The 15,942-nt window shown below is 46.6% G+C and overlaps 1 protein-coding gene across 7 annotated transcripts in view; it reads right to left on the reverse strand.

The window, feature by feature from the left end:
* The window catches only part of brun (trafficking protein particle complex subunit brun), a 747,330-nt gene that overhangs the window by 215,179 nt on the left and 516,209 nt on the right, over positions 1–15,942 (reverse strand). For 5 of the 7 annotated variants that reach the window (XR_012829487.1, XM_075698269.1, XM_075698270.1 and 2 more), the window contains exon 17: positions 11,762–11,799. Coding sequence is in view for 6 of the 7 variants with exons in the window: in XM_075698269.1 (XP_075554384.1) it covers positions 11,762–11,799 (38 nt within the window). In the remaining variant the exon portion in view is untranslated. The remainder of the gene's footprint in view (positions 1–11,761; positions 11,800–15,942) is intronic. The other 2 variants (XM_075698272.1, XM_075698271.1) reach the window with 1 other exon arrangement.

The raw sequence follows: 15,942 nt of genomic DNA on the forward strand, positions 1-15,942 counted from the left end.
TCCATGGAAGCTGCCCCGACTGGTGGTTAGAACTGTTTTCCTTAATTAATTTGTGCAAACACACAATGAAGCAAATTCCCGGCCGATTCCTAGAACTATAAAAATAAACACACAACATTTGAAGTCTGGCGAATCAAAAGGAAAAAAACCACGCGCTCACTTACGGTTGCAGCACCCCGCCATCTGGTTCATTGGTCCGCTGTTCCCTGTTTCTCAGGACTCCCTGGGTCGAAGGCTCGCTCTTCTTCGCTACTCCCAGTTCCTCAGGGCTACTTGGACGAAGGCTCTCTCTTCTTCGCTGTTCCAAGTTCCTCTGGACTCCTTTGGATGAAGGCTCTTTTTCGCTGTTCCGGGTTCCTCAGGATTTCTCTCGACGAAGGTTGATCCGTAGTGCTGCCACCAGTTGTTGCATTTGGAGGCGATCCCACCGCTGGAAACCAGTTGTAAGAGTTGAGGAGGACGTCGGGTTGAAAAACTTGGGAGGTTTATTAACATTATTTACAGTGAGAGTCAATTAACAGTCTTAAAGTCATTACGGGCCGGCAGCAACTTGGACGCTGCGGCGCCCGTGGCAAGAAGCTCGAAAGAGATGAATCAAGGAATGCTCCCTTGTTGCTCCCGCTCTGTGTCTTTTTAAGCCCTTCGGTGTCTCGAAGACACGTCACGTTCGGCTAATGGGCGAGTCCGCTCACGTGACGCCATTTTCGGCCAATCGGTGAGCCTGCTCCGGTGTCGCCATTTTCGGCCAATGGTAGGCGCCCGTGCAATTGTGTCACACCTGGTGAAAGAGTCGCTGCTTGGTCCTCAATTGTCCGAGGGCTTACTTCTCCCTGCGGTCTTGCCTTGCTGACTTGCAATGCGCCGTCACAAAAGGCGGATGGGGGCGACGCTGCGGGGTTTTCACGGTGCATTACAGCTGTCTTGCTTCGGGACCCACTTTACCTGCAACAGTGCCAGGCTCTCGCTTCACTTTCGGGAAGAGTCAAGCAGTGAATAGCTCCAACTGTGGCACACGAAGTGGGGGCCGCCAACTTGTTTGGACGTGCCGCGCCTCAGGAATGTGGTATCCGTGCTTCTGCGCTCTTTAATAAGCTGTGGCGCGATTCGATGTGGTATGGTGAACTCGAAGAAGGCTCAGGAAACGGTCCCGTATCTAACAGTGTGTTCAGTGAAACAAAAGTGCGGAAGTGTGTGTGAACCCTCGCCCTCAAAGGCAGGTCCTACGACGACTTTGGATGCTCCGATTGGACAAAGGTTGGACAGTAGTTTTCCCTCACCTGGGGATCTAGAAAGGACAGAGGGTGGTTAAGCAGCCATTTTCAGCTGCTCGGTATGCTTCGTTTTCCATCATGCTACTGATGAGATGTAACGTTCTCTACCCTTCACGTAGACATTGTAAATAAATCCTGTATTCCTTGTTCTTGATAAGAACAAGTCCCTTCAACAATGTACATAGCCTGGATGATTCAGAAGACGCCATAAGCCAGCCTTTACCCCCTTATTACATGCCCGACCCAAACTTACAGCATCAAGCAAGGTGCCACCAGAGATGCATCCGTTGACACGCTCTACACGTATAGCATGACCGAAGAAATTTTAGATTTTCTTCATTATAGGCATTGATATCCATGTTCATTACATTGAGGTTGAGCTGTACAACTAGATTATTGTTTATTTTATTTGCACCTAACCATCTTTCGTTCCCTGCTGCTTTCACCCGCATCACGAGTTTTTCTAGGGATTACAGTAAAACCTCGTTATAACGAAACAGGATATAACGAACTAATGGATATAATGAAGCAATCGTGATTCCCCTTGAAATTCCAATAGATGCCCATGTATAGAAAACCTCGTTTTACTGAAGATAAAATTTCATCACAATGGCTATAACGAACCTTTTTTTTAGAGTGCAGCTCATTGGCGCCCGTTCCTGCGTTTCGCAGCGCCGTCGACCCTCACCGTAACCAGCTCCGTAGCCGGGCCAGCGCGCTGCTCAAGCTGCGCGTGCTCCTGGCACCACCTCTCAAGCACGACGCACGCCTTGCTCTCTTCGCTCCTCCCCCAATGCCACCCCTGTGCGGCGACGATCAGTGCCAGCTCGGTGGCAGCTGATCTCTGATCAATGCCCAAGCCGAAACGCATAGCCACTGTCTTTTGCCACTGCGTGTACCCCTTCCCCACCCTCCCCCCTTCGTGGCGGCGACCGCGTGACAGTGCGTGGCGTTCTCTAGTTGCCGAAGCGCCAGCTCGGTATTAACAGATCACGGTGCACACTTCCCAAGCCGAAACGCAAAGCCACCTTCGCTTGACTCGCTAGCAGTGTCAGCTGCGTCAGTCAGTCGCTGCCATCTGTTCGCCACGCAACGTTCTCATGTGCTTACTTGCTGCCTCCTGCAACCTCCCAATAAGCAAGGCAGTTGCACCAAGGTACACACTCCGTTTGCAACAGCTGGTGCGAAATGTTCCGCACGAGACGGATTGTCCAAGGCTCACAGACGGTTTCTATTATAATATAATCTGTCTGCCTATATAAATAGTTTATTATCAACCAGTTCTTTCTGAGCCATGAGCAAGGCAACCAGTGGAAGTCCTTCGTCTGCCGCTGCTGTTGAATGAGCTGCCGGAGCAGAAACCCAGCGCTGTTGCCGCCACAATCCAGAGGTGTGCTATGCTGAACTAGGCATTGGTGCACCAAGTTGAGCATATATCCTTCTATTTCTCCGACCACAAAGCTTCCTTCATGACAATCAAGAACAGGGAGTGGTGTGCTTCTTGAAGAAGGAATATGTGTGAAGAATAAAAGGTTGTCTGTAACTGTACATACATGCATGTCTCGCACGAATTTTTTGCCTCAATATATTAAAGAGCCGAAACAGCTCAAGATCTATGCTCAAATTTTGCATTAGGAAGTAACATAATTGTAGGCAATTTTTTTTGCACAAAGAGCATTTAGTGACCATTTTAGTACCCATCAGGTCAATGTCCTATAGCGCGAGACGTGCGCGTTGCCAGTGCGTACCTCCCTGCCTCCCATTTCCTGTGGAACTGGCGAACTCACCTGCTCTTCCACTGCGTGCGTGGGGCGGCACCGACTGCGGTTTTGTTGTTGCCTGTCGCCTGCTGCACGTCAAAAATATTGATGTTTCTATAGGTGCGTTTGTGCAAGTTCCTGCTGCCAGAGATGGACGACGGCAATGGCAAACGGAAGCGCAAAACGATATCAATCAAGCAGAAGGTGGCTATGCTGAAAGCCGTCGAGTCCGGCATGAAGAAGAAAAATGTGGCTGAATATTTCAGCATAGCGTTGAGCACGCTGTCGCCGATTTTGAGCAGCAAAGTAGCTGTCACTGGTGCTGTCGCACGTGGGGTAAAAGGCGACGGAAAGAAGCTGCGAGCCCCCGCTTTCGAAGCTATAGAGAAGGTGGTATTCAAGTGGTATTTTAATGCAAGAGCAAGCGGTACTCCTGTGAGTGGGGCACTGTTGCAGCACAAAGCGAGGGACTTCGCATACATCACGGGGCACGATGATCTTGTGGCGAGTGTCAGCTGGCTGCAGCATTTCAAAGAGCTCTGCGATAACGTCGGCAGGACTATCAGCAGGGAAGCGCAGTCTGTTGACCGCGGAGCTGCAGTGGCGTGGATGCGGAGAAATGTTGGACAGCTGCTAGAAAAATACAGTGCCAAGGATTTGTTCAACGTGCGTGAGACCGCCCTGCTCTACCAGATGCTGCCACAAAAAACATTCCCCCTCAAACGTGAATGCTGCCACGGCGGTAAGCAGAGCAAGGTCCGCGTGACTGTGTTGCTTTGAGCCAACATGGGTGGGTCAGAAAAGGTGCCGGAACTCGCGGTTGGAAAAAGTCTGTCACCACAATGCTTTAAAGGTGAACGAAAGCTCCAAGTGAGTTATGTGTAGGCTTGGATGACGAGATAAATTTTCGCACAATGGCTGCGGGAGCGGGACGAGCAGCTGGGCAAGCAGAACTGGAAGATATGCCTTGTACTGGACAACTGTGCAGCCCACGACACTGCCGCTGTGCTCAAGAACATCGAGCTATGTTTCTTGCCGCTAAACTGCACTGTAGCTGTGGAACCCTTCGACCGAGGAGTTATCATGAACTTTAAGTCGGGCTACCGCAAGCATATTATCGATCGTATTCTGCTCAATATGAGCATGAAGCGAGAGTCCACGGTCGACTTGTACATGGCGATCGAGATGCTACAGGCTGCTTGGATGGCCGTACTGGCAAGCACAATCGCCAAGTGCTTCCGGCATGCCTAATTTGGAGTCAGCAGCGGCGGTTACAGTGAAGATATCGGTGTTGCCGCCAATGGGGGGGGAGGTGAGGATGCCGCGGGCGACCACGCCCTAGCGTCGTGAGACGCCCTCCTTGACGCCGGCGTTGTGCCCGGCTGCGACACCTTCTGCACCTACGTCAGCGCCGATACTGAAGCGGTGATGACCAAAGGGCGAACGGAGGTGGAAATTGTGCGCGCGGTGATGGGGGTGCCTAATGACCACAGTGACGAATGTGTCGATGACAGCCTGAAGCCTAATATTGGCGAAACCGACGAACCGACGCCCGCACAAGCGCTGAATGTGGCAGACCTGCTGCGCCGCTTCTTTGGCGCTCACGATGACGGCGAGGACGAACTCGAAATAGCAGCTGCTGCTGCAAAAGTTATCATTCTCCTGAAGAAGACATGGCAAAATTTATCAAGGCCTTTTTTTCTGCGAAGTGAGCCGCCACCAAACGGCTCATCAGTGATGAGCCGTCTGGTGTAAATAAAGTATCAATTCCTTGCTGTACTTTTTTTTTCACTTGTTTTTTTCATTGCGACGTACGTTTTGTTTTACGTGTGGCGGGTTGCTGTGAGATTTTGTGGTGAGTACATCCTCTCTTGCTTGCTAATTGTGGATAGAAATGGCTAGTGGCTTTAACGAACTAATAGTTACAACAAAGTAATTATGACTCCCCCCCCTTCAACTTTGTTATAACGAGTTTTTTACTGTACATGCCCTTGGGAACAAGTGTTTCATAGCAGTGGCACTACTCTCCAGACTTCTTCACCTGTGCTCCACAGCTGAAGCATGCTACCCTAAACTCCGAAAAGCCAAAAAATACCGTGGCCGGAAACAGGTGCCCTCATAAGATAATTACGTCTCAAGAAAGATGTGCTGCTAAACCCCCTGCTAATACTTTTGCTGCAAGTGCAACATGAAAGAAACAGGCTTCAATCCCTGACTTTCCCGAAGTGAGCGAATCATTATCAAGAATTTCAATGATGACGTCGATGTATGTCGTGTCCCCACAAGCAAGCTCAAGCACCAGCAGATCAGAGCTAATGACTGCATTGAAAAAATACAACTGCCCTAGAGTTGCTTACAAAATCCCATGCCAAGACTGCCAGGAAATGATGAAACTGGAAGCATAAAGAGATGACCAAAACAGCACAAGAAATAGTGCTCCTTGAATACAACGGCCAAGCAGCACGAAAAGCAGCCCTCGAGATCAACTGGAAATCAGCCTCTATCATCACCAAAATTCTCTTAGAATCAGTGCACACTACAGCACTGATCTCTCGTTACTATGAACACCGCACTAACAAATTCTTCAGATTAACAAACTTTTCAGAAATCCCCTGCTGACTTCTTATATTTTCAATGTAAAAATATTTCATTACTACGAACTTCAGAATGCCAAACTTTTCACGATCGCTATTCAGTTTCCCTGTGATGTTAGCAACGCCTTAGTACTGCGAACTAATATTTCTGTGTCTCCTTCACGGCAGCCGGAACAGTAGGAGCTATCAGATGACAAAGTGCAGAGAGTGGACATCGCAGCGCATGGGTTCGGAAAATCTGAGATGGCGCCTGAGAAAAAAAAAAAGAACACGATCGAGCGGAGATGACGCATAAGGTTTTGCGAGCGCGTACTCTGCCCAGAAAAGTGTCACCTAGCAACGAAGGCAGGCCTCTTCCTTCTTTCTGTGCATGCCTCTTTCTTCTGCGCCTCTTTCTGCGGCTGTGTTCGTTACACGCGCAGTGCAATGTAAGCGCTGTACTCACGGAGATACCACACGGTCGCACTATCCGGACGGTGTTGCCTACACGCACTTGCACTTTGACCTAGTTCAGGTGTATGCCTCAAGCGAGACAGTTGCGGTGACCACGGCGAGAAATGTGAAAAACGAACAAAAAGCAAGAAACGTTGCACTTTGGAGGCGCTTTGGAAGCCCTTATAGAAGTTTTCTTGGTGTCAGCATCTGTTTTCCGCGCATCCCTATTATTATACGGTGCTTCAGTGGTGCGTGGCACCGGTATCTATGGAAAATAGCAACAGCGCGTGTCGAGAGCCAACAACATTTTCGTGGATAGCTCATATGGTGACAACTTATGAACTGATGGGTTGATGGGCGGAACGGTTAACTTTGGGGCTTTCACTATAACAATCTTTACAATTTACCACGGTCCAGTTAAGTTGGTTATGCTGAGATTTCACTGCGCTGTACATGCCATAAATAGAACGAAGGGCCCTGTCCCTGGTGTCTCTTCAAAGATGTTACGTCTGTGCATGTAATTTTGTGGCCAAGGCACCCGTACAAGCTCCAAAACACCAATATATATTTCATTTTTATTTGGCAAGTGTATGTTTTCTTTTACTACAGTAAAGAGCTGCATGAGAGTGATCACAATGAACATTAAAGGCCAACTGCAATGAAATTTCACTTAGGCTAAATTTACTATAAATGCCTAGTATATGCTCTCAAAGTAATTGTAGGAAAGCCGCAGGGCTGGTAAGCGCCTAAGAGAGAGAGAGGGCTCTTTATTGGAAAAACAGAGAATTTTGCCGGCGCGTATATAACTGCTGGCATGCTACTCTGTATAGGGATGGGGAATGGGATTAAAAGATTCCAGAAAAGAGTTCGAGAAAAAAAGGATAAAAGCAAATATGAAATGTCCGAGTGGACCTGATACTAATATTTACAGGTGACATGGCGGGTAAACTTAAGCTTTTGTATAGGAAGGATGCAATTTTTAAAGCTTTCCTATTTGACCAATTTCTGTCAGGTAATTGTATTAGCAGCTATTAAACAGCACCTACGCAGATGATGTGTGCACATGGTGGCAAAGAGGTAGCAATGTGGATGTGGCAAATATTTAAGAATTGTACGCTATAATAACCGTAGAACCGTTAACAAGTTGTAGAACTGTAGAACCGAACCGTTAACAGGGTGTGTACCAAGTTGACATTTATAAACTCCCCGAGTTTTCCAGGTTTTCCCTGAGTGCCCTTGCAAAATTCCCTGAGTGATGCAGAACTATGTTTTATGTCAAGACGGGCTGAAACCAAGTCGCCTGATGCTGTCACTCTCTAGAAAGCATGTGAAAAAAATAAAAAAACGACTGGATACAGTCTAAGGAGTAGTGTTTATTTTATTCAAGAAGAGTCTAGGAGGGAGGGGTTAGTAAAATGCACAGCAAATAAAATGTCTTTGAAAAAAATTGCAAACCGAGTCGGACATTCTCAAATACGCATAAAAAGAAAATGCATAAAGAAGCAAATATTTTCGAATATGAGCTATTTCTACCAACTGATAGCAAGCTCAGTGGTATGAGGCCCGAACTTTGTCACAATTGAGATTCTCTCAACAGCTTGTAAGTCAACCTCAACTGTCCTGACATACTCTCACCCGCGCACGACGCATCAGTGTTGTGTTTCACTGCTTTAAAGAGTTAATTTTGGTTTGGATGAGGGACACCTGTATCTCGGCATCAGCCAACACTTTGTTTTTTGGGGGGGGCTCAAGCTCCTTCAAAACGGCGGCAGCATGCTTCCTTCCCGTTCATTCCTCAATGGGTAGGTCTTTTCTGTTCTCGCCCTCCTTCAGCCGCTCGTTTGCCCCACGGACAATTTGAAGCATCTTTTTGGTCACTTGTACAGTCAATGTCCGATTTTTCGAACTCCCTAGGGGCCGAGAAAACGTCCGTAAAATCGGCCAGTTGCAAAAGAATGCACGTCTTTTACTGCCCTTAAGGACTCAAACCGCCACAGGCACATTCTTAAAAGCTCTGAAGGTCTGTCGGTACACGTATTAGTCATGCATATGGGTGCTCGGACTATTGTGGTAGATACCGGGTGTACGCGTGTATAATTAAGAAATACATACTGTGTCCCGTGGCAATAGCCCGTTCACACGCTTGTTATGCTTCACCGCAATAGTTTTGCGAATGCTTCAAGAAATAACATTACTGTACAGAGGCGAAGCTGACTTTCGGGAACCGGTATTATTCAACGCACCGTTCTTTCCGAGCGTCGAAGCCAATCGTGAAGACCACAAATGCGTAGTCGGTGCCATTGCTGAGAGTGGCGAATTCTTTCAATGAAAAAGACTGTACCCAACATCAAGAGGCTCAATAGCGAACGTCGAAGCAGCTAGGCCTAGCATTGCCGCAGTTGTGTCTACGGCTGCCAGCGGATCTGCGTGCGACAGCGCCGGTTCGAGGCGGCGAGGTAATCAAAACGGCCGCCGTGGTGACTTTGATTAATGCCATTTTGGACCGGCGGTCCCTGCAAAGAACTCAGGAAAATCAGACAGCGAAAGGTTCTTGCATCCGAAATTTCAGATATTCTGATACATTGGCTCTATGGGGTACGTGGTGGTACCACGAAGCCGTCCGAAAAGTCGGTCGTTCACTGTACACTGGCAACTCCTCCAGCCGAGGATGGGGCGTCAAAGAGGATTTGTTACGATTCCTGTCTGTTACTCGAGCCAGCATAACCGCGACTTTCGTTCCCTTTCAATAAAATTACAGCTAATTATCTCTGATAGAAGTACAAATTCCCTGAGTTTTTCCAGACTACTCAATATCCCTGAGAATTCCCGGTTTTCCCGGTTGGTTGACACCCTGCACGGTTCGTCTCTCAGTTGCGCCTAAGCATCTAGGTGCAATGCTCACTCACAATTTATTTATTTGTTTATTTATTTATTTAAAAATACTGCTGGCAGCAGTACTGCCCAAACAGGAGAATTTTTGTTAACATCAAGTGCTATGACAAAGAACTCACAAAGGCATTTACCTTTCTACAATCAACAACAGATGTTGGCAGACAATACCACTCTTCAATTATGAGTGAAAAAGGAGACTTCTGGAACATCTTCGTCCTCACAAAACATGGGTGGATAACATTCGAGTGTAATTCTAGATGACCTGTGTTGTGCACGGAAAAGGTAAGCTTCGCATGGCAGACCAATTTCTGATAGATCAAATAAAGCGTTTCTGGTCTTGCAATCTTTCGGCAGACACTGAGGGGCTCCAGATTCAGTTGCTGCAGCATATCGGTAACAGATGAAGAAGATCGATAGTCGGATACAATAAATCTAGCAACAAGGAGCTGAATTCGTTCTACTTGTGCAATATAACATAGTGTGGGTCCCACGTTGCAGAAGCATACTCAAGGACTGGTCGAACTACAGTGCAGTATGCCTCAAGTTTAACACATGACGGCGAGTCTTAAATTTCTGTGCAGAAAGCAAAGTTTATTAAATGCTGTTGTGCAAACATTCTTCACATGCTTATTCCATATTAAACTGCTTGTGATAGTTAGTCCTAGACATCTGACAGACGCTACTGATTGAATAATTTTGTTAACAGTGTAATACGTATGAGACTGGATTTTTCTTTGTGGTTATAGTCATAGCAACTGTTATATTTGCGAGTTGACGGGTGTCTCACTCGGCATGCGTTCTCACTGTTGCAAGGATGCCGATGCATTGCGTGGCCGTCGGGTGCTTGAATACGCACTCGAACACAAGTAATGGCTGTGCAGTACAAAATGCTGAGCAGAGGAATGCTGAACACATCTTTCCTGTCCCAGCTTTTACAGCGCATGCGTGCACCGCAGCGCAGTAGGCAAGTACCACGTGTATGAGCCAATGAACACAAAGCATGCAACCTGCACTTTGTGAAGCTGCAGAAGCTACATTTCCACAGCTCAGTCACTTACCCATCAAGATTTGTTTGGCAAATGCTTTATTGAAGTGACTATATGTACTATACAAGCCGCGATAGCAGACAAAAACTAAAGGTAACCTTCAAAGGCAACTTGTATTCAAGGGTGATATTCTGGAGCGACCGTTTCCAGTAGTGCATCATCTTCAACACATTTAGTGCGTCTCTACATCAGACGCGTCAGAGTAGAAAAACGAAATTCTTTCCGACACAGCGTCAGAAACGAGAAGGAACTGCATGCTGCATTTATCACGAAGGAGAATGCAACATGGCGGCAATGGTGTAGATGCGGCAGTAAGCTGTGCAGGAATATAATGCCGCCAAAGCGAAATGGGCGAGACTTTGTCACAGCTGCAGTCTGGCCTGTCTGGCTGTGAGTTTACACACACTTAGCACTGAGCCCCTCTAGTTTGGTCATGCCGAGACTCAGCTACTCATCGTCGTTTACTACAGATGGCGGTAGTTGCCTGATATGTCGACGAGTCCGGCGTTTTTATAGTGCCAGGCAGCGGCCTGTAAAGTGGGATACATCATGCTGGAGACGCTAAGATCACTAAAATTTTACCCTGCTAGCTTTAAACATGACCTGCTGCAGTGCGGTGAACAGTTGTTACCACAGCGTAAACACAAAAGCGTGCGGCGGGATAGTACTTCTTTGTTTGTCATCGGCGCACATGCAACACGCTCGTTTCAGTGAACCCAAACTGCATATAGGCCAGCATGCTGCAGGTCAGCCAAGCTAGCATGCGATTCAATCTGTACCAGCGGCTCCAGCATGCGATAGGGCATGTTTTTTATTACTGTGCCAGCAACACTAGGCTGTAGAGCATCCAATTTTTGCCGATGTAGTGTAACTGCACTATGCGTGGATTGCGTGCGCGTTAAGCCGGACTATATCCATGCCTTCAGCTTGGCCACTCCATCGCATTTTTCTTCGAGCGGAGGCAGAATGCATCGAGGCTCTGCTGTCGTACTTAGACAACCAGATAGAGAAAAGCAGCTGGACGCTGAGAATACTCTGCATTAAAAGAACATTGTAGGCATGCGACGGCATTGGCACAGCGCACGAAGTAGCTAGCAAAGCATACAAACTCTGTGGCTAGCAGACATGCAGGACATGTTTGCTGACACCCGGAAACGGTATACAAGCAAGGGAAGTAGACAGCATGGGCGCTGGTTTTCTACAGTCTGCATATTACGTCACATCTGGCAACTGTTAATGGCGGCATTTTTTTCAGTTTGGGTGTGAAAAACAAATTTTCGTGAGTGTTTTGTTAAGTGCCCATTCGCATTTCAAGTGTAAAATTTTCCGTGGAGGCTACTGTACGTCTAAATTATCTGAAACGAGGCTTTTTACATGATCCATAATTTCATTGCAGTTGGCCTGTAAGTGTAAATAAATTGCCATACTTGTGTAAACTCTGATGGATTAATGGTTTTCGAATTGCCAGAATTGGAGGCAAGCTACAACTTTCTGTAAAAAAAATGCATATTAGATTTCAGGGCATATGGTTCTCTGAAACTATGAAGAAAGACTGGTTGCACATTAGATTTGGGGGCACTTTAAAGATGGGAAACTACTGCCAAATCAAGCAGCCGTGTGTTTGGGAGACTTTTCTGCCTCCTCTTTGAATTTGACCTGCGTGATAATTGGATAAATCCCATGGGTCTAATCAATGGCCAGATTTGACTTCCAAGTGGAGACAATGCATGCTCACCACACGCAAAACATCAAAGGCAGGTTACCTTGGATAGCCCCACCTGTGAACCTTCTGGTGAGCCTCCTGCACAGACAAGAGCACAGCATTGGCAGCCATGTATCAGTGCAGCACAGTGCTTCATTTCTAACTGCACTGAGGGACATCAGTCACGGTAAATGACAGACACACCACACGGGACAACAGAGCGCAAACTACCAGTTGGTAGCTCTCTCATCCTGTGTGGTGTGTCTGTCTGTCATTTACCATCATTGGTGTCACTCAGCCAAGTTCAAAATGAATGAACACCAGCTAGCCCAGTGCACTCGACACCTTTCTGTTCATCCACATGTTTTTGTTTACAGCCTGTCAACATATGGCTAAAAATATGTTCGATGTGCATTCTCAGTTAGGTCTTCTTAATTAGGCGACACTGTAGCCTATGCACCCAAGCAGACGTTATCGTTGCAAGCAGTAACTCGAAGGACAAGTGCAGTCTTTTGCAATCTCTATTTCTAACAGTGTGGAAAACATTTTGCAGCAGCTGCCTGCAGGTACTCACACATTAAGTTGTTTTCATTACACAGGCATTTAAAAGCAGAAGGAATTCTATAACTACATATAAAAAACAAAACAAAAAAAGATTAGCATGCATTGTGAAGGGGCCTTTATAAAAAGCAGGCAATTAAAAAGGAAGGGGAAAAACATGCAGTGGCAATTGCAGTACAGAGACCAACCATTTGTTTGTCTTTCAGAAATACCCAAGTGCTTATTAGGTGAGGAAAAAGCCATGCTCACATTCCGATGCTTCCCTACATTTCACTAATGACAACCAGAAAGTTAATTGAGGAATGTGTGCTATAAAGGTTATAACATAGTGCGCTATTCCATCTGTCAGCCCCTTTCTTGATAGAGGAATGTGGTAACTCAGGATGTGGCATAAGACATTTGTGCATTGTAAGATCAGTATTGTTTACCAAATATCACCAGCATGCGGTAGACTATATAGGACACAGCACATGAAGTGGCAATATTGCCGGCGTTCACTGTCTGAAGACACCACAGCACTTTCACGCCATCTTAAGCAGCTTAATCATGAAGTGATTGAAGCCTTCCAGATCAGAATGAAAGGGGTGGTTGTGTCTAGTTCCCTGAGTGACAGTAATTTTAAGTATCTTCTAAGCATGCGTAGAAATTAAAGGTGCTTATAATGCACTTCCCTGAAAGAGATAACAAGGCGTTGCAACAATTTTTCTTATTCTGATGTTTTCCTGTGTATATTTATGTTACCATCCTTCTAGCAAGACGTTGCTGCCAAGTCGACACTTCTTCTGCATACTTCCTTTTCTGTTGTCCTCATTTTCTCATGAGCACTGTAACAAATCACAAGATGAATTCATAACAATTAACTTGGGAAATTTTCGATTCTGATGCAGTATATAACCATACTGCTAGCATAACCTCAATAAAATCTCTTAGTAACACAGATTAGATCATTTCACAAACTTTATCACCCTTCTTCGGCTTACAGTGGCTTCAATTTTCGACATTTAAATCCCACAAGTGTCACACTGCGTCAAAAATTGCCACAAAGATGGAATTGCAAAAATATGCCACCTTCCCAGAAGACACTGCCCCCTCTATTGGCAACAGACTTCTTGTACAAGGCATGAGTACCCATCTGTAGTATTAAAGAATCAATATTATGTTACATAGTTTAAGTAATTTCTAGCGCTTGATTGTAACGGTTTCTTTTTCACCCCATTCCTATATAATGTCCTCGCCCCTTGAAGGTAATACGGAAAAAATAAATGCGTGGCAGTCATTATACCTTGTGGGGCAAGCAGTGCACAATGACCAGGACAAAGTGGAGAGACACAAGAATACAGTCGAACCAACTTATAACGATACTGGTTTTAACAATATATTGGTTATAACAATGATAAGTTGCTGCGCCGTCAACTTCTTGGTATTTTTCATGGTGGAATAACCCACTTAATACAATGCCCCAATGCTGCATTATTGGTTATAATGATGAAGTCTGGCTGCTGGGTGTCCGAGCTGGAAGGTAGTGAAAAGCGAAATCCTTGAAAAGAAAAAGAAAACAAGAAATTTGAGCTGCTTCACAATGGCCCGCTGCTCCAACAGCCACTGTGCGCTCATTTTCCAGCCTTTTCTGCACGCCTCTCTCCCGTCACCCTTCCACTCCTCCAAAAACGAATGGGCTGTCTCATAGCTCTGTGCCGCACCACCTTCCGAAACACGAATGGACCATGCCGGCTGCGCTACTGGCATGTCGCTCGCTTGCTCCTCATCAGCACAGTTCTGCAAACAGCTTAATCGCTCGCATTCGCCTTTGTTGTTTGGATCAAAATCGTTCCTGCCCATGTGGTTTCTCAGCCTCGTTTGACTCGCCGCCGAAATGGAAGATGGCTGATCTGCCCGCTGATCATCGGCAATGCACGATGTTACCGGTGAAAAGAAAGCGCACGGCTATAGATTCCGAAACTAAGTGCTTCTCACCGATAAGGTGATTGTTGCGAACATGCCTGCATCGGATAGCGATGGTGACGATGGCAGCGATGACACAGTAGGGCAGGCTGCCTCAAGGTTGTCCTCACGGGAAGCCCAGCAGATGATTCAGTCCCTCCGGCGCTTTGTTTTCGCGAGGAACTTTCCGCTGTACTACGTGGAGCACCTGGATGCCTTGGAGGAGGATGTCCGGAAGCTTCGCGTAAAGCATGCAAGACTGACGGACATAGGGTTTTCTCATGCAAGCCAGTGAGAAGTATGAGGCGAGATGCTTGTGGCGATCTTGCCTCAGCATTTCTTCTGGATTTTTCAAGCTGAAAAGCTGCCATGGCAACCTTCTCGCATTCATTAAAAGGCCCCTTTTGGGTTCACTAAAGTGATGCCTCGGCAGTGCTCGCTTATCGCTTGCCACCCATGACTCCTCTATGCAGCAGTGCCATTCTTTAGCGCTGACAGCCGTGGCTTGCTACACACGCTCGGAGCACCCAGGAAGCAGTTAAACGAGGGAACACAGTCACCAGCCAGATGGAGGAAGGTGGTGGGGAGGGGCACTGGTTCTCCGCCATTACAATTTTCTCACATCAGCTCTGCCACCTCCCTATTTTGATTTTTTCATGAGACCCAGTTATAACATTATCGGTTATAACAATGAAATTTTTGTGGCACTTGAATATTGTTATAAGTGAATTTGACTGCACATAACACTCGCTGAATTTGCAACTACTTTATTTCAGAACAAACACTTCATATTTATATACCTGCGCACCCTCGCATGGCAAGAAATACAAAACAAGATTAAAAGCACTTTTAAAATCATATATCCACACACATTCAGGTGTCACAGACAGGCAACATATTTAACATGGTGGGCAACCCCAGCCTAATCATTGCAACCGCAACATATTTATTTTATTGTAATAGCAATTATATAAACACTCCACGTGCATTTCTGCTGTCGCCGTCGGCGTTGCCATGATGTTCCATATAAAGTCCAAGGGCGACAACACTGTCGCCGTGCACCCTATGCTGTATGTTTGAGTGACAGAATGCGAGGGGACCTACCAATAGCAACTAAATCTCACCCGTGCAAAAGGGAAGTAATCAGGAGGAAGTGCACCATCTTCCGTTGCGTGCAAGGCACCCAACGTTACGAGGAACCAGGAGTGGGGAGGGGGTCTATTCCAGCAGCAACTGCACATGTGGCAGCTGTGTAAGCTTGTGCGACCATATCTTGAGATCAATCTGCCTTAGGGGCAGGGTCTAGGTGCAATGATGGCTCATAGCTTTGCGCGTGCTATGTCTTCTCAGTGCTCACTTCTCAGTGCTCATTTTGGATTAAGTGACAGACAGCACGAACGTCACTTCGCTTGCTGCTGCTGCCAAGTTTCCACTGTTATGTTGCTGCGTGGGTGATATTGCGAGGCACCATCGCTACAAGGCGTATCGGCAATAACCTTTTACTGTAATCTCAAAACAAACACAGAACAGGGGAACTTGATAACAACTGGAATATATACACTCCTGGGGCCGGAAGAGGGCGCTCTTCAACACCAGGGTTGACTGACGAAGATGCGTCATACGCTAAACTCAGCGGCCAGAATCGGTACACAACATTCCTTCCCTGTTAGTTTGAACTCAACAGTCATCCAATGCCAGCACAATGTCCTGAAGATGTTGGGGTGTCTTCCGGGAACGCTT

The sequence above is a fragment of the Dermacentor variabilis genome, chromosome 7, assembly GCF_050947875.1.
Source record: "Dermacentor variabilis isolate Ectoservices chromosome 7, ASM5094787v1, whole genome shotgun sequence".
Taxonomy (NCBI): Eukaryota; Metazoa; Arthropoda; class Arachnida; order Ixodida; family Ixodidae; genus Dermacentor; species Dermacentor variabilis.